The sequence below is a fragment of the Camelus dromedarius genome, chromosome 20 (assembly GCF_036321535.1).
Source record: "Camelus dromedarius isolate mCamDro1 chromosome 20, mCamDro1.pat, whole genome shotgun sequence".
Classification (NCBI taxonomy): Eukaryota; Metazoa; Chordata; class Mammalia; order Artiodactyla; family Camelidae; genus Camelus; species Camelus dromedarius.
The window spans coordinates 3,791,164-3,809,305 of NC_087455.1; the positions used below are offsets into that span (position 1 = coordinate 3,791,164).

Below are 18,142 nucleotides of genomic sequence, written 5' to 3' on the forward strand. Positions count from 1 at the left end.
TGCCCCCCGACACACACACACTCATGAACCTTGACGGGGGTGCTCAGTGCAGCACAAAGCCCTTCCTCCTGCCCCTCACCCTGGAACGGGCTATGTGCAGCTGCTCAGACAAACACAGGGCTCGCGGCGAGGTGCATCACTGGGTGTGCAGGGAAGGGAAGGAGGTTTGCACTTAGCTCCGGTGCTTCTCAGACACCGAGGCTGGCGGTCACTGCTTGGCTGAGCTGGGCCCGGGCTCCGGGGTGCTGGCCGAGGGCTCTGCTGCCCTCCCGAGGTCCTGCTGCCCCAGTCTCCTCCCTGTCCATCCTGCAGGAGGGCCTCGCAGTCTCTGGTGACACCTACTGGTGCTTGGCCCATGGGACACTCCCCAGGAAGGAAGGAGGTCCAGGGAACCTGGGACATTTGCAATCACAGCCTCCCCGCAGGGGTTGCGCTCCTAAGGTAACCGTGACCTGGCTCTGGCCTTGATGCTGGGCAGAGCCATCTCTTCACTTCCCGCATTACAGACCCTGCCTGGGCTTACGAGGCTTCCCTAGCCCGGCATCTCCCCTCCCTGTCCTCTCTCCCCAGCTGGACTCCGGCTCCGTCCCCGCCCCCACCCCATCCAGGGCAGGCCCAGCCCCTTCCTCCTCAGGGCCCTGCCCTCTCTGGAACCTTCTGCCCATGGCTCTACTTCCCGTGGCTGCTCAGGCCCTCGTTAGCTCTCAGCTCCGATGTCACCAAGCTAGGGGGTCTCCCCAGATCAGCGTTCCCCACAAGCATCCTGGCCACCGCGCCCAGTGCCCCGTCACCTCACCACCATGTTTCCTCCGCGGCCCTGGTCACACAGGGCCATGGGGCGGCTTGCTTTTCCGTGGCTGTCTCTGCATTTGCTCTCTGCCTCCTCCTCTGTCTAGCTTGTGTCTCCAGCAGGGCAGGACCGCCTCGTCTGCGTGTTTCTGCTTGTTCCTTGAAGTAGGCTGTGTGCGCTGGGCACTTGGCGGGAGTGTGTTGGCTTAATGAGTGAATGAATGAATGCGCTCGCATGGGGTGCCAGGCGTTGTCCGCGGACTTCCCGTCCGCATTCCGTTCACTCTTCCGGGTGCCCTTGGCTAGGGAAAAATCCCTCCACCTTTGACATTGGTTTCTGGGTCTGGAAACAGAACAAAGAGGAGACTGACACGGAAGCGGGGAGGTCCGTGGACTCCAGACCTTCTTCCCCATCAGCCTCGGGCAGAGCTGCTCCGTCCGTCCCCGGCCCCGCTTCACCGTACCCTGGACATGTGCTCGGGCTGGGTTGGGGGCAGGCCTGGCAGCCGCTCTCTCACTATTTGCAGCTCTAGGCTCCAGGCAGAAATTGGCACATCCCCACCGGTGTCAGGAAGGACCCAGCCGGGTGTGCTCCTCCGGAGAGGGAGCAAGTGTGGCCCTGACCTCCTGGACCCAGTGTCGCCGCTGTCAGCAGGCCTGGGGGATTTTTCCTTCTAGCAATGTTTTGCTCCTTCCCACCAGGCTACCTCTAAAACACTTCCTAAACGTTCTCCCAAATACTGGGCCCCCTGACCACACCGCCCCTCCAGCCTAACAGACCTGGGAGATGGGCATTGGCCAGCGAGAGGACCTGGGGCCTCTGGGGAGGCAGCCAGTGCCAACACACTTTGACTAGAAAGGAAATGCAGGCCAGGAATCTCCAGAAAGTTCTAGAACAAGAGGGCCCCTTCTCACAGGGGCCACACCATGGCCCTGGGATGCAGCAAATAACAATCCCCGGGTGTTTCTTTAACAACTGGGAAGGCTCTTTGTTCATCTGTAAAGCACGGATGTTAATATCTGCATTGCAGAGAGGAGTGAATGGGACCCCGTGTGTGACCTCGAGGCAGTGGAGCCGTCTGATGCCTGGCTGGTTATTATTACATTCACACCCAGGGTGCTTTCCAGTGCTCAGATGTGTGGGTAGAGTAGGGGTCCAGCACTCCATGTCCAAGCCTCACTGCCCCTCTTGATTCCTTCCTTTGCCACTTGGCTGTGTGATGTTGGATAAATTACTTAACCTCTCTGAGCTTCCCCATGTGCCAGAAACCCATATTGTAGGGTTGCTGCGAAATTGGAGCACGTAAGTGCCTACAGTAGCTGGTAGGCGGTGCAAAGGGGGTTCAGCACTTCCCTTTTCTTCCCCACCATTGCACTGGTAGGTAGAGAGAGGCCCCAGCCTGCCTGTGCCCAGAGCTGCTGGAAGTTCACGACACGCGGCCAGGATTTTATTAGCACTGGTTATTCTGACTCCAGAGAACTTGCATGCTCCTTTTTAGGGTGTCTCTGTGTACTTAGCCTCCATCGCTGACCCTCCCAGCATCTGCAGGTATTCACTGGCCAGTGTGCAGAGCACTCTCCCACCTGTCTTGCTGTCTGTCTGTCTCCATGGTGACTCCCTTGAAAACAGGGGCCTGTCCCTGTCCCCCTGGCTGGCACTCTTGGGTCCAGAAGTGCATGTTGAGCCCACAAGGCCCTGTCATCCTCCAGGCCTCCAGGGGATGCTGCATCTGGTGCAGGCTCGCCTCTGCAAGCGGCTCTCACCGCCACCTACCGCTCACTGGCCGTCCCACTGCCTGCTTCTCCTGGAGCCTCCTGCTGCCTCAGGGCACGGCTCAGGGCTGCTATTAAAAAATTATATTTAGAACCTAAAAATATTGTACTCATGAATCATGTTCCAGTCTTTAAAGTGAATTTGAAAATACAGAAAGCAAAAATGAGTTTAAGAAAACACTTCAAGTTCTGTCCCCCAGGGGTAACCATAGTTTGGGCGTTTTATATGATCTTCCAGACACCCATGTATATGTCGGTTTGTGGTAGTGAGTATGAAAGTGCTGGAGGTTCAGTTTGGATCCTGTTTCCACCACTGACGAAGGGTGTGGTTTGAGCAGGTCATCTAAGCCATCTTAGCCTTGGTTTTCTCATCTGAAATATGGGCATGATAAATATACTGGTGTGTGTCAAACAGGATGCTAAACACTGGCTTCTGTCAGCATTAAACACGCGTCAGCCGTGCCCTCGGGAGCCGTGATCCTATAATGTGCGAGCTTGTTGATTCCTTTTTTCTTTTTATGGAAGTATAGCCAGTTTACTGTGCTCCAGTGGGATCTTATTCTTTCTACTGCCGGGGAGCCAGAGGTGCTCAGCTGGAGAAGCCTGGAGAGAGGAGCACGCTGGCTATCTTGAAACATCTAACCGGCTTTCATGAGAGGGAACGGGACCTGATTTGGATTTGGTGCCAGCAGAGGGCAAGCTTGAGGACAGGCCCTCGCCATCTGCCCCAGCCGTGGTCCCCAGTGCCCTGCCCAGAGCCAGGTATAAGTGGGCACCAGCAAATGGACCCGGTGGGCGGAACTTGGAGAGCACTTGAAACCTCTCAGCTCGGAGTGAGGAAGCCCCTTGGACACATCAGGGATGCCCAGAGGCAGAAGGGGTTGCCTCAGGAAGTAGCAAGCTGGCTGTCTGTCCCTGCAGGCTTTGGAGACAGACAGACATGGGTCCCTGTGTGCACCTTGGCCAGGTGACCTGGGAGAGACTGAGTCAGGTAGTGGTCAAGAGCCAGACGCTGGGGCCAGCCTGCTGGCTTTGCCACCTGCTAGCTCTGCAGCCTTGGACAGTTGGCTAACTTTTTAATGCCCTTCTTTCCGCATCTGGGAACAGCAGCACCTATCCCGGACGGCTGTAGGGAGGAGTCAGTCAAAGGTACTAATGGATCCAACGTGCTGAGCACGGTGTCTGGGCAGAGCAAGCCCTCTCTGTGTGTCCGTGGGGCACGGAGATAACTCTTGTCGCCCGGCAGAGCACAAACAGTCAGCGTCGCACGCCCAGCGAAGTGCCTGGCATACAGGCATCAGTCCTGGCAGCCCTTACAACTCTGATCATTATTCACATCATCCCTGGGGCCCTGCTGGCTCTCCACGGTGGGGGTGTGTGGACGACTTCCCGGCTGGCCTCAGAGCAGCGGAGGAACTGCCGTGTGTCTGCTGGGTGTCTGATTCATCTCTCCTCCTCCGCCTCTTCCTCTGCCCACTTGGAATGTCATCATCTGGTCTGTGGTTAGCTGCACTCAGCAGCGGCTGCTGGGAGGTGATGGATGGGCAGTGATTGCTTCCTCTCCGTTGCTCGCTGAGCCCTCGGGCTGTGCTCCCTGCTTCTCCCAGTCCTGCTCCGCTAGACTGGGGAACTGTCTGTACTCCTAGATTCCAGACACACGTAGACCTTTATTTAAATCCAGTTGCTCCTCCTGTCTGGTAAGCTGCTTAACTTCTCTTAGCCTCAGTTTTTACATCTGTGTAATGGGAACAAAATCTACCTCCTTGAATGGTGGTTATAGGTAAAATCCCCAGCTGGGTGATTGGCACACAATAGGCACTTAATTGGCAGCACCCTTTTTTTCCTGCATGGAGAAACCCTTGGCCAGGAGCCAGGGGATGGTGTGATGTGTGTTCTCTAGACAGAACTGTGGGTGTGTCAGTGCAGAGCAGAAGGACGTTAGAGACCATCTTGTACTCTCTCTCCCTTTGCTGTTTGGTAAACTGAGGACATGGTGAAGTTTTTTCCAGAGAAACTGCATTGATTTCTGGTGTTTTGCCCTGGGAGCAGCAGCTCTGATCAGCCAAGGCTCAGCCTCTGGTGAAGCAGAACCCACGCTGTGGAGGGTGTCTCCAGAAGTCTGGAATGTTCTCCCTCCCTAAAGACTGAGGGCGTGTGACTGTCAGTGGGTGGCAGTTAAGTGAACTCCAGGCCTTTGTTACCAGCCTTGTCTTTTTCGTGTTCTCACACTTTCGAAAGGGAAATCAACCAGCTAACCAAGGACTCATTTAATACCCATTTTGACACCTGAGACTCAGCCTTACCCTTAATTCCAGAACTGCTTCTTCTGTTGATCCTGAATGATCACCTGATAAATCCGTATTGATCAGTGAGGTGGAACTGGTCCAGTCTGCCAGTAGCTCCTTTACCAGGAAAACAAGCTTCTTTTTCTTCTGCTTTCCACCTGGACTTGGGGGCAGCTGGCGTTGGAGTGCCTCTCTCCTCAGTTCTCATAGACGGTCCTGCAGACATATGTCCTGCACTTGAGGAAGGAAGAAGAGGAGGTACCCTTGCCGACCCCATCTAGCTGCCTGTGCCCTTAAATCGGGAAAAGCAAGCTTTCTAAGAAACCATGCCGCCCCAGCCACGGTGCTCCTCTGTCATTCGTTTCCTTGGCCAGAACTGGGTCACAGGTCCATCCCAGCTGGAAGGTGGGGGCTGGAATAACTGTCATGAGCTTAGACCAGCCAGCCACCGCTTTTTTCCTTGAGCTGAAAACACTGCCATCTGAATAAAAGTGACATTCTTTCAGCAAGGAAGGAGCGGGGAATGGGTGTTGGGTTAGCTAACCGTGTCTGCCACTTCTCCGTGGCACGAGTCCCAGGGCCTGTGAAACCTCCTCACCTGGTCGTCAGCATCACGACAAAGCCCGTGCCTGGGAGTCGTCCAGACCACCACTTAGCATTTACCTCTCAGCTCAGGTGTCACTGGTCATTTCTGCTCAGCATGAACTCGAGGCCACTCTGTGCCTAGAGCCGTGAGACTCCGCCAGGTCTGCAGACGCGCTGGGGAGACAGCCACGCCAGTCACGGCCTTCAGCTCGGCGCCGTCAGCTCCAGACCCGGGGCCCTGCCCAGGGGCTCCCTACCTGGGCGGTAAGGGGGTGAGTGAGAGCAAGGCTCTGGGCGAGGGTGCTGAGCAGAATCCTGACAGTCGAGGAGGAGCCTGTGAAGCTAGGAGACTCAGGGATGTCACTGCAGCTCTGACAAAATTCCTTGAGCTCACACGTTCCAGGCCCCTCGCCAGTCAGCCCAGGGGTGCCCTGAAGGCAGGGACGGCGCCTTGCCTCTGATCCCATTTGTGTGTCCCTAGAACTGGCTCAGTGCCTGGAACGTATCTGGGGCTCTATAAATATTTCAGTTTTAGTAAATGAGTTAACGTAGAAATAAGTAGATTGTTGTCCAAGATGTGGGCATCTCTTGGCCAGAGTGATGCAGTTATGCGCTGAGAGGGACCTGGCGGCTAGTCCCTCCTCCCTGCCAACAAGTGAACCTTAAGGGCCTGGTATTCCCTGGGGATTCTGGCTGGAACAGGTGTTCTGGGGTCCATTTGTCCGGACGTATGTCAGCTATAAATTCCCCCTTGAGGCTTTCGAATGTGTGAGGCTGAGTGAGGGCCCCAAGAGGGGTGGCAGGTGTTTTGAGGAATGATTTCTTAAAGCAGTTTGGGCCAGCTCTAGCATCTTTGAAAAGTGTCCATCCTTTCTGTGTTTGTGGGCTGCCTTTGGCCGTCGGGGTTCGGGAATCAGGTTGTCCCCTTTATTTACAGAGGCAAGGCTCAGTGGCTCTGCCTGCCCTGAGCTCCAGCCATCAGCCTCCAGAGATTTGCTCATAATCAAGACTAAACCTCCTGAGTCAACTCGTTTTAAATGACGCTCAGTCCCCAGCCAGTCCCTCTGGCGTCCCGCTCAAGTTCAAGCAGCTGGTCCCCACCCCGCAGCTGCCACTGTCCTGGGTGGAGCTGTCTAAATACTGCACCAGCATCCTCTCTTGTATCTGGTTCTAGACGGACAGCTCCGTGCTGTTTCCAAAATAACCCCTTCCTTGGGGCTTGTCAGACCTCTGGTGCCTTTTAGGATAAACATTAAAAATACCTCCTCCCAAGCCAGGGAAGGGATCATCCTTTCCCCTCGCCAGCTGGTAAGGAGACCTCAAGCTGGTCCTGCCGCGAAGTATTTGTGCCCCTCAGTACGAAAGGAGATCACTGCACACAGAACTGACGGGATGACCGCACTGCCTGGTAATGCGTGGTTACTATGGGGACATGTGGGACCGTATCGATTCAAGGGCAGCGCAGGTCTCCGCTAAGCTGCCTCCAGCGCTAAATTTAAATTGGCCTCTTCACCCAGAGCCAGTCCCGTGTGTCTTGATCTTGGCCCGTCCTCCAGGCGGCCCTGCGACAGGTGTGTGCTTTGCAAGGTGTCTCGTGTCACACGTGCTCACACCGACCCAGAGATGAGGAGACTTGCTGCAGAGCCAGCGCTTGGACCCAGGACTTTCCAATTCGCGGTTGGTTCTCTTTCCGGGATTTTTAGGGCAACTGGAAGAGTCCCTCTTCATTCCGCTTTTTGTTTTAAGTGAGAAATTGTGAAGAGGTTTAGATCAGTCGTTTATGTAATGTCCTATAGTGAACTGTGTTTTCCCGTGTGGCTTACCCCAGGGCCTTTGTATAACTGAGCAGCCTTTTCCCTGGAATTGCACTGCAGCTCCTTAGGGAGGCAGGTGGGCCCGTAGCACACTGTGCCCGTTCCATCAACGCCCTGCTGACTTGGGTTTGCATATACAAGTTCATGCCTTCAAAACTGAGCTGCTCTCTGCAGGCATCCCCTGTGTTCCTTTGTGCGTCGGGCTGAGTCTTCCCGTTCCTTAAAGAGAAACCTCGTTTGTGACACTGTTGACCACATGGGTTCCTGTGTGTGGCTCCCTCTGACGGGCAGGCTGTGAGCCCCTTGTGGGTGAGGACCAGGCCCGCTTCTACCTCACCCCCAGCGCAGAGCCCAGGATTTGCAGGGCCGATGCTTTCAAGTGTATCTGGGCGTAAATGAAATAGTTCCTAAATGTGGCAGCACCACTGCATCTGCTCCAGGCTGGACGTCCTACGGGCTGGGAGGGTCCCCGGAGTGACCGTGGGCTGCCTTCACTCATCAGCCTCTCTGTTTCCTCTTGCTTTTCTCAGACGTGCTCTGCCCCAGCGTCCGCGTGGAAGGAGATCGCTTTAAGCACACCAATGGCGGAACCAAGGAGATCACAGGTGGGAGAGAAATGGCCACCCTACGTGGCTTGCTTTGCTGGGCTGTTTCCCGGGCCTGAACGTGACCCTCCTTGATTCAGGGGTGACCTCACTGATGCTTCCCTCACTCCCATCTTTCACCAAGTCCTGATACGATAGTTTGAACCGTACAGGTAGCCACTCCATCAGCAAACCGTCCAGTAGGGGAGAATTTCCCATTTTCCACCTGGGAGTCAGTGGTGATTCTGTGGGAGTCATAAAGCGTGCAGCAGGGTGAGCGAGGTGGTGAGTGAGTGAGCGGATGATTGGCAGCGTGAGTGAAAGGGTGGATAAATAAATGCATTTGGGAATGAGGGAGACAGTGAATCAGAGTTATAAATATATGAGAGGATTAATGGATAAAAGAACTGGGAGACGCATGACTGCAGAGCCAGCAGCAGAAATAAATAGCGCTATCTCGTCAGAGGCTGTCTCCGTACGTTCCAGGGCGATCAGGGTGCGTGGGGATGGCTGAGCCAGCATCCCCGTCACCCTGACGGTGTTGAGCGTCAGTTACTTTTCTTGGTGGCCACTCATCCTGCTGGACACTTCAAGTGCGTGATCCAGGAAAGTCTTCTTCCCCCTCCAGGACACCAGCCCTGCTCTCCTCTCCAGGGGCCCTGACTTTCCCTCCCAAAGCATCTTGGGTCCAGTTCTAACCCACATGTAGTCTGTCTCTCATCCAAAGCAGTGAGCCACGTGCAGGAGATCGGGACCAGGTGTCTTGTAGGCACTGCCGGTGCCCTGCCTCTATCCCAGGGGCCCTGCCGTGGCCACATGAAGACGCCAGCCTCTGCATCTTGGTGCTGGAGGGACATTTCTAGAACGGCAGAAGGCTGTTCTGCCCGTGTGCGTGGGAGGTGAAATGCCAGGGAGTAACCCAGCCCTCAGTCAGTGACCATCAGCGAAGGAACACCCAGCTCTTTGACCCATTTCCCGGAGCGTCCCACTGGGGTCCAGCTGTGGTCGCCCACCGGGCAGCTGACTGTTCATCCACTGCCATCTCTGCCTGCAGCCGTTCCTTCTCCATCAAGCGCCTCCCAGATAAACTCGTAGCACTTCTGAGGAAGCCCCTGGTGTGTAGTTGGCGGACAGTGTGGTCCTGTCTCTGTCAGGGTTTCTCTGTCCAGCTCACGAGATAAAGATGACTTTCACCCTCTTCCCTCTGTTAGCGCAGTTGCCTTGACGTGAGCATGTTCGTAGCTGAGTCGCTGCCCAGAGGGCAGACACGCTGGGCAGTTGGACAGGGATGTTCCCCCTTACTGCCGCGGTGACGGCCAGCTGAGCTCTGGTTCTGGGTAATCCAGCCTCCATCCCTGGAGTTTGGGTGGGCCTGCCAGGCTCTGCCCTGGGACAGCTTCTGCTGAGGTCACCCTTCAGAGCAACTTCGTACCTTCTGCTTTGTCCATCTCCGGCTTCCTGAGCGATGACTCCTTCACAGCAGTATCGCCCCTAGAGAGTTTCATTATCCAGTGTGTCTGTCCGCAGAAGGGAAGTTGTTACGACAGTAACAAAGGTGGTGATACTCGACACCAGCACTCACTGCGCGCCAAGGAATATGCCCTCATTTTCTCACTGAGCCCTTCCGGCGTCTGAAACTGGTGCTATTATGTATTTTTCAGTAGGTACTGAGGTGCAACCACATTAAGCAACTTGCCTGAGTTTGCGGCGGAGTGAGGGCTCACATCCAAACCTTCAGAAGGAAAGGAGGGAGGCAGGGAGGGAGGGGACACAAATGAGCACACGAATTTGCTACGTCATCTGTAAAGCAGAATAAGCTTTCCTGTCATTGTATGGACTGAAGAGCCTCCAATATTTTTTCTAACGGGGAATAACTGATTCTTGCCGGGAAGATTCGGAACGTGTGTTTGTGTGCGCGTGTATATGTGCGTGTGTACGTGTGCACACGTGTCACCTGCAGAGCTGGGGACAGATCCTTTCGTCTCTGCACACGAGGAGGGTGGTGCCGGGGAGTCTCTGTGGTGAGTGGATAGACACGGGACCCTGTGTTCGGAACCCGCCCTGTGGGCCCGCAGCCTGGGGAACGCTGGAACCTCGCTCCCCTCCATGGGCTCCGAGAGCAGAGAGCCCCCTGGATCCGTCGTCTCCTCTAATGATGATCAGCCCAGAAAAAACGCTCCCCCCGCCGTGCTGAGGCTGAAACCAGAGTTAGGACGGAGCGATCTTCTCAGACTTAAATGCCAACTTAAATGCAGTTGGGTAATCGGATCAGCTTTTGTAAAAAAATATTGTGGTTCCTCAAAGCCTCACCTCCAGACGTTTCCTTAAATGACTCCAGCTATTTTTAGGGCCTATCTGGGCTGGGCCTGTGAGCATGGGGAAGAGAACAGACGAGGCAGTTTGGAGACGAAGGTCTTAGACAGGACATGCTGCTCCCCAGCCACCGGCTGGGGTCCGTCTCCTGGCATCTCTGAGACTTAGTTTCCCCACTTTATGCAGTAGTGGAGCCAACGTACTGTCTGTGAGGACCCCTCTAGACTCTAAGAACGGAATGGTCTCCCAAGTTCTAGCCACTCAAGGTGTTATACAACACTGGGGGGGGGGCAGGGGGTGGGTATAGCTATTTAATGCTTAAGGAAGGTTCTAGCCCTGGTCCAGCTCTGAGATTTGGCCACAGACATCCTGATTCTCTCTCCTCCTACCTGAGCTCCGACATCCAGTTGATAATCACTGAGTCACGACCCATCATCTCCAACAGCCTCAGTCCGGTGCTTCTTTCGCCCCTCCTCCCCCGGCCCTGTGTTACCAAGTCTGGTCCTCTCTGGTCCTGCTCTTCCATCCCCTGCTGGCAGAATGACCTTTTAAAATAGAAACAGGATTGTGTTTCTCCTTTGCTTTAAAGCCCTGCGGTGGCTCCCTGTTGCCTGCAGAAAGAAACTCAAACTGCCTCACGCGGTCGGCAGAGCCCAGCCTTGTCTGCCCTTGCCTGACTTATCCCCAGCCAGAGTCCCCCTGATTGTGGCTCTGGAGATCCCGAAATAGCCAGGAGTCTCAAAAGGAGCCCAGCTGACTCTGGTCTGGTGACCTTTGCACATCCAGCTACCTTGGATGCCCTTTCCTCCTTTTCTTATCTGCCCAGATTTTATTTGTTCTTCAAATTCAGCCCAGGCCTTGCCTCCTCTGAGAAGTCCTCCCTGATTGCTCCTCAGCTGGACGAAGGAAATATTCCATGTGCTCCAGTACAAGCCCAGGCACCTCCCTCGTTATCATTTACGCATGATACTAACACTGCTTATCTATGTGCCTGTTTCCCTGTAGACACTAAACTTTTCCGGGGGCTGGGATTTTGTCCTGTTCATTATTGGAATCTGAGCAGCCAACAGGGCATCTAATATGTAGGAGGCCCTTAATGGTTTAGGGAATTCCTTTCTTCTCCCTTTTGATCTTTCCACAAACGATGCCTCAAAGAGGAACGGAAACCAGAAGTCCTCCATTTTTAGGGATGGAAATGTGAATCAGATCAGGTTCCTCAAATCACTCACCTTCTAGTGAGAAAAGCAGTCCCATAGACGGACGAGCTGAGTGCACCTCGGCCAGACCCACTGAAGACCCGGGAGTGACTGGTGCCCGGGGAGGCCAGCCCCGCTGCGTCCAGCGCGGACCTGTGAAGGACGAGGAAGAGCGCACAGTAGGCGCCCACAGGAAGCGGGTGCCGCCTGTGGGCTCCCGGCAGTCGTGACCGGGTCCCTGATGCCGCCTGGTTCAGCTGACTCAGTGCCTTTGGGGAGGTGCGCCCTTGCAGTTCCTGCGTGAAACGATGGCTCCTTTATCTCCCGGTGCCGCGCGTCAGAGTCCGCTTACCTCGGGAACGTTTTTCATTTTCCTCCCGGCCCTTGTTTATTTCAGGCCGTTCCTCTTTTCTCCGTGCCCTTTGCTGCCACCTAGTTAATTGCTTGTTGCTTGAAGTTTTGTCGTGTTTAAGTCTTTGTTTTTATTCATTGAAACCAGTGAAAGTGGAGCTAGAAAGTGGAGCATGTGTTTGCTTTTTTAAAACTGTTTATCATTATGATTATTGTTAATTCTCCCACAGATAACTGCTAGAGGGAAACCCAGCGCCAGGAGGCGACCCCTGGCATCAGGGGCGCGGCTGTGAAGTGGAGGAGCAGGTGTCTTTGCTGTCCTGCCCCCGACACCTCGCAGGGTGGGCTTTGGGCACGTGTCTGCTGGATTTTGAACCTGCCCTCTGAACAAGTGCCACCTCTCAGTGGGCCCTCTGGGGACTGGACATCCTTGTGAGGCCATGGGCAGCCCAGTGAAGTGGGAGATTTTAGGGGCTGAGTCGTTGCACCAGAGTCAGGGAGCAGCAGAGTCTAGGAGCAGGGAGGCGCCCAGGTGTGTCTGAGTGAGACGCCCTCCTGTCCCCACCTTCGCCCCTTAATTAAAGTGGCAGCTTCTCTGGAGCAGCAGCCCGCCGCCGCCCTACCTCCAGGCAGTAACCTTTCCTGCTCCAGGAGTTTTGCCCCCAGGTGGGTAAGAGCCTCAGAGAACGGACGGGAGAGCCCACAGGGAGCCGCCTGCTCCAGGCTGCTGGAGGTGGGAGGCCTGCGGGGTGGGCCCTTGTCTCTGCCTCACTGTCAGGGAGGCAGGAGGATGCTGGCCTGCCTCTGGCCGCTGCTGGGCCAGCTTTCAGACCTAGGACAGCCTGGCTCCAAACCTGCTCTGCCTTTCTCTGGAGCAGAATCTGAGCCCCAGACAGCCCCAAACGCCTTTACCCCTTGGTGTTCTTCCATGGAACCTTCTGGGCCCATCACTCCACTTCCAGGCACCAGCCTCTCCCAGTGTCTCATGCTTCCCAGGCCCCTAGGGGCGCTTCCAGGTCCAGGCCCCGTGTACTTGGCAGCGCTTTGCAGCTTTGCGAGGTCTCTCCTTGGTGGGCCCTGGGCAGCCCTACCAGCTGCTCCCAGCTGACCTGCTGGGCTCTGTGAGGCCTAGCGCCCAGAGATGCCAAGACGCTTTATGCCTCTTTTCTCCAGGCAATGCTTAACTGTCAGCGACCCGCCCACAGCTCGAGGACCCAGGACAGCCGCCTGTGGGGGCAGGTGGCTGCTCTTTGCCACGCCGAGGGAGGCCTGGTCCCCTGTAACCAGGCTGTAGTGGTGGGGCTGTGGGAGAAGCGGCCGGGCTGTGGCCAGGCTACGAGGCTGCTTTGACAGGGGATTTCACGTAGGACGGGAGTCACACGGTTCCCACCGTGGTCCCCAGGAGGGCTCGTGCTGTTGGCTGAGCAACTACTCGGTGCCGGCCTCACGCAGGCACCCGCTGAGGTCATTTCTCTGAACCCCTGCAAGGAATTACTGCTCTCTCCATTTTTCCAGTGAAGGAGACAGGCTCAAAAAAAAAAAAAATCAGATAATTTCTTCAAAGTTAGTCAGTTTCTTAGTCCCTTTGAGCTGTTGTAACATTTATCTCTTACAGTTTTATGGGCTGGAAGTCAAAGATCAAGGCACCTGCAGATCTTGTGTTTAGTGGGGGCCTGTTTTCTGGTTCACAGATGGCCTTCTTCTTCCGGGACCTCAGATGGCAGAGGGGCAAGGGAGCTCCTGGGCCCCTTTTATACCAGCTCTAATGCCATCCATGGGGGCTCCACTCTCAGGACCTAACCACCCCCAAAGCCCCTACCTCATAAACCATGACATTGGGGGTCAAGTTTCAGTATTTGCATTTGGATTGGGGGGGCACATTCAGCCCACGGCACTCAGCTAGAAGGCTGCCCCAGGGCAGAGTGTGCAGTGGGCTGTTTTCACATCCTCAGCACCCAGTGCACATTGTGCGTTTACTGGGGATTCACTCCCTTTCTTTGGAACTCTCCCTGACCAGCAGCCTCGTGCTTGCAGAATGGAGGGCTTTTTTATTGCATAAAAATCGGACATTTAAATTCACTTATGCAAGAAATGCAGTTTGGAAAACATGCTCTTTCCAGCCATAATGGACATTGGGAAAATGTGATACGTAGTTATTGTGTCACCAAAGGTGATCAGATTCCACCCACTCTCCCATTTTACAGACAAGAGGACTGATTCTGGGAGGGGAAGGTGACTCAGCCCAGGTCACCCTGAATCAGTGCCGGGGAGACCACCCCCGAATGCTTATTCAGAACTTATGATGGGACAGTAGAGCGATCACGTGCTCATTCAGGGAGAAGGATCTGTTTAGAGCATCTGGTATTTAATGGACACCTACCTGATGTGCCCCACAAGTGTAAGAGCAGGGATTTGAACCCTAATGTTTCTACCTCCAGAGCCCTTCCTCCTTCGTCACCCCACAGTGCCCACACCGAGGCAGCAGTGTGATGTGCTGGCTGAAACTGTCTCGCCGGGGAGTGGGAAGCTCTGGCAGGTGAGAGGGGGGCCGCCTGAGGGCAGGCACCAGCCTCACTCCTCTCGCGTCCCGTGTGGGCATTGTGGTCTGGCTCCTCGGAGGACCCCGTCTCCAGGACTCAAGTCAGCCCCCCCACCGCTCCCCGACTGGTCCAGGCAGTTTTGTAGGGAGTTGTGAGTAAGGATGTGCTGCTGGTGGTGGAGAATCAGGAGTAATAACTCACCTGCTGAACCAGTGTCCTGCTGTGTGCTGAGTGGTCCCATGGGATTCTCACAGCAGCCCAAGTGGCGGCCTCAAGCTCTTCCGTGGTGTTGACTGAAAAAGAATGCATATCCTAAAAGCTGAGAATTATGTTTTATTAGGCAGAGTTTCCGAGGACTTCAAGCCCAGGAGACAGCCTCTCAGACAGCTCTGAGGGAGGGGAGGAGCCAGGATATATAGGAGTTTTTGCAGCAAAGACCAGGTAGTCGAAACATCAAAAGATTGCTGTTAATGAAAGAAAACCAAGTATCTCAAGTTGAGGAATTTAGCGCATTTTTCTGTATGGGAAGGTGCAAAGTCTGGGCTCACTGAAATCACTCCTTTGACCTGCACCTGGCTCTCTAGGGCTGGTGTCCTGTGCTTTCCCATCCCGAGTCTCCTTGCGGGGGCACCCTGGCGGGGTGGCTGCAGAGGCTGAGGGCTTGACGGCGGGCATCCTGTTTCCATCCTGACTTCCCTCAGGGCTCGCCGTAGGGGGCAGGTGGCTGTAGCGTCCTGTGTGCTCCTGTGGCAGGCAGTGTTTTTCATTCACACGGGTGTCAATGCCTTCTTTCACAACCATGTACCGGGGCTCCTGGGGTTATGTGACTCGCTCAGTGTCACATAAATATGTGACTGAGCTGGGTGACCCCCTGTCCCACTAGCTCCCCTGAGCCCAAAGGTCATGTCTTTTCCATCACTTTACATGGTCAATGCCTGAGGCCTCTCTTAGAGCCAAAGCGAAACAAGATACACCTGTCCACTAATGGGAGCTCGTGAACACAGTTTTCCTTTCTCTGATGTTTCGCTCTTTAAAATTGTACAGTTTAAAAGCTGCTGAACTATAATTCAAGCAAAATCCAAATGAATTGCAGAAATGTGGCTGCAGGACGTAAAGCCCTAAATCGCTGCTTTGCCTGCAAGGCCGACCTGTGTGAGCCAGGTGTTCCTCCGGGGGCTTCCGGAACCCCGGCCACACGGCCAGGACAGTGCCCGTCCTCTCCCTGCTTCACTGTGATGCAGGACTGTCACAAGCTCACGTTTCCTGGGAAACCCCAGCAGCTGCGTTTCTCCTGCACCTATTTCCTGGGCTGGGCAGTGGCAATGGAAGCTGGCTGGCTCCGGACTCTGCTGTGGCCTCATGTTTTCACCTGGGAAATGTATCTGCACAGTTCCCTCCGCTTAAATCCCGCTCCGCTCCCCGGGCAGGGTGGGCGGGCTGCCCTCGCAGAGCAGGCGTGCTTTCCCTGTCTCCTGTGCTCTTCCCGGCAGACTCACTCCCTGCTTTTCTCTCTGGATAGGTTTTGACCTGATGGATCTGTTCAGCGTGAAGGCGATCTTGGGGAAGAGGGAGACCGGAGCGCAGAGTTCCTATGTCCGGATGGGCGCCTTCCCTGTGGTGCAGAGGACCGAGTGAGTGGCGACGTCTCCTTCCACACTTACCTAGACGGGGCAGGAAGGAGGCCATGGTTGCTCCCTGAGCACTGGGTAGGGCTTTAGCCTCCAGAGCACCTGGTAAGGCCTCCCTGAGATGAGGCAACTGAATCCCTGACCTGGGATTCAGCCTGTTTCTTAGCCGATCTATTACCATGAACGCTATTGGTCCCCTGGTCCTTCTGCGCTCACCTCTCTGTACCAGCAGTGTTCATCATCTGTCCGATCATGCATGCGTTTTTCTATCAGTTCAGTAAACAACAAACGTTTACGGCTTAGACCCTCAGCATCTACTCCAGCCCGGCCGCTCCGTTACCGCAGGCATAGCGCCCCCCGGAGTCTGGTGCTTGTTTGGCCAGTGGAGACCCAGGTCAGTATTTACCGGGTGCCTGGCCTCCCACGAGCTATTAGAGGCCCCTGTGCCTCCATCACGGCATGTTTTCACCTGAGATGGATGTTCCCACCTTGCAACACTGTTGAGAGGATTGTGCTACAAAGATGTGTCCAGCATCCGACAGCTGTCGGTCTCCAGTCAGGTGTTAATGACGCCCGAACGAGATGTTCCATGAAGCGCCTCTCAGGCAGACTGAGCTTTTGAAAATGAGAAGTGATATTCTATCTTGACACTCCGCCTCCACCTTCAAACTCGTTGCTTCAGGGTGTTCTTAAGCTAATGGTCTGGAAAGACCTTGTGTGTGATCCGGCCCCGTCCTGCCTTTTTGGCCTCAGGCTCTTCTGTGGTGCTCCCTTGTCCGGCTCCTCTGTCTCTGTTCTGGGAGCCTTCCCGCCACCCTCCTCCCAGGGCAGAGCCTCTGTTCACGCTCTTCCATCCCTGGGGACACCTGCTCGCCCTTCCGAGTACAGCCCAGCCATCCTGCTTTCCAGGACGCCTTCCCCGGCCTGAGACTGAGTCGGGTCTCCCCTGTCCTCGCTCCTCACAAGCTGTACTCCTGCATGAAACGTTGTAACGTTGAAGCCAACTGCAATTGTGCAGTTAGTCCTTTGCAGACTGTCTGCCCTGTTCAGCGAGCAGCTCCGGGGGGACCTGAGTCTGGTCGCTGCAGTCCCAGCGTCGGGCCACACCTGCGCAGTGGAGGGGGTTCGTCAGCACCGGCTGAGTGGATGAGTCAGTACCCAGTCGTGAAAATGCCCCGTTAGGGACTAGCCGGGCAGAGGTGGGCATGGAACACCTGGCCTCAGAGTTTGAGTTTTGCAGGCGTGCAATCGTTTTCCTAACTCAGCCGGCATTCTGTGAGTGCCAGCCCTGCCCCCGGCACTAGATCAAGCTCTAACGCCCTTGATGGCTTACAGAGCCTGCAGACGTGGGAGTGATGGGACAGAAAAGGAAATGGGACAGGTCACCCTCTCGAGTCTCCTCTTCTCACCGTGCAGTGGGAACCGTAATCACGGTCAGGGAGCCTTAAAGGAGGCGTGCCTTTCCCGACAGTGGGCATCGTTCCATCCTGCAGGTGCTGAGACTCAGGTGCTGGGATCTCCTTCTTAGCCACCTGGCCCCATTCGGGGGCTGCACAGGGCGGAACGGAATCCGGTTCCATTTCCCTCTTTACTCCCTGTACTTTTTTGGCCTTACCCATCCAATTCACCATCCGTACCTCTTGGGAAGCACCACAGGCAGCTTCACTGTAAAGCAGTCATGCGATAGAGAAAGAACAAAACAAAGAGAAGAACGCGCACGTTACACAGACGGGGTGGGAAGCCCGGCAGGGGCCCGTCTGCGGACGGCGCTGTCTTTCTGCCAAGGCACTTGGGGCCAAGAGCAGGCTGGCTTTGGGCACTACCCTCTGGAACGTGGGGTTGGAGGGTTTCTGAGAAACGGATTTGGGCTTGTGTTGAGTCGCCCTGAGCAGGAGTTTCTACACGGTTTTGAATTTGTTCCAGTGGCGAAACACCAGAAACAAAACCCAGCCAGCAAAGCCCCGACACGTCAGGGCAGAGCGCCCCCTTCTTTCCCTGGCGCTTTGACATTTACACGCAGACACACACACGCGGGTCATTTCAACCTGCAGGTGAACCGTGTCCGTGATGGAAAGGGGCATCGCTTTCAGTAGCTACATTTTTCATAGATTTTTCAATTTGTATTTCTTTCTCACTTGTTTGATGTTTAAAGGGCATTTTACACACCTTATCTAATTTCTTTCTCGCTGTGGTCAAAGGAGGGGAGCAAGGCTTGTATAATCCTCATCATTTATCTGATGAGACATTTGAGTCTCAAAACAGGACAGTAGCTTGTTCAGAATCT

The 18,142-nt window shown here is 55.1% G+C and overlaps 1 protein-coding gene across 5 annotated transcripts in view; it reads left to right on the top strand.

The window, feature by feature from the left end:
* Positions 1-18,142, top strand: part of COL22A1 (collagen type XXII alpha 1 chain) — a 213,937-nt gene that overhangs the window by 30,321 nt on the left and 165,474 nt on the right. For all 5 annotated transcript variants that reach the window (XR_004132600.2, XM_031439674.2, XM_031439676.2 and 2 more), the window contains exons 4-5: positions 7,777-7,851; positions 15,750-15,861. Coding sequence is in view for 4 of the 5 variants with exons in the window: in XM_031439674.2 (XP_031295534.1) it covers positions 7,777-7,851; positions 15,750-15,861 (187 nt within the window). In the remaining variant the exon portion in view is untranslated. The remainder of the gene's footprint in view (positions 1-7,776; positions 7,852-15,749; positions 15,862-18,142) is intronic.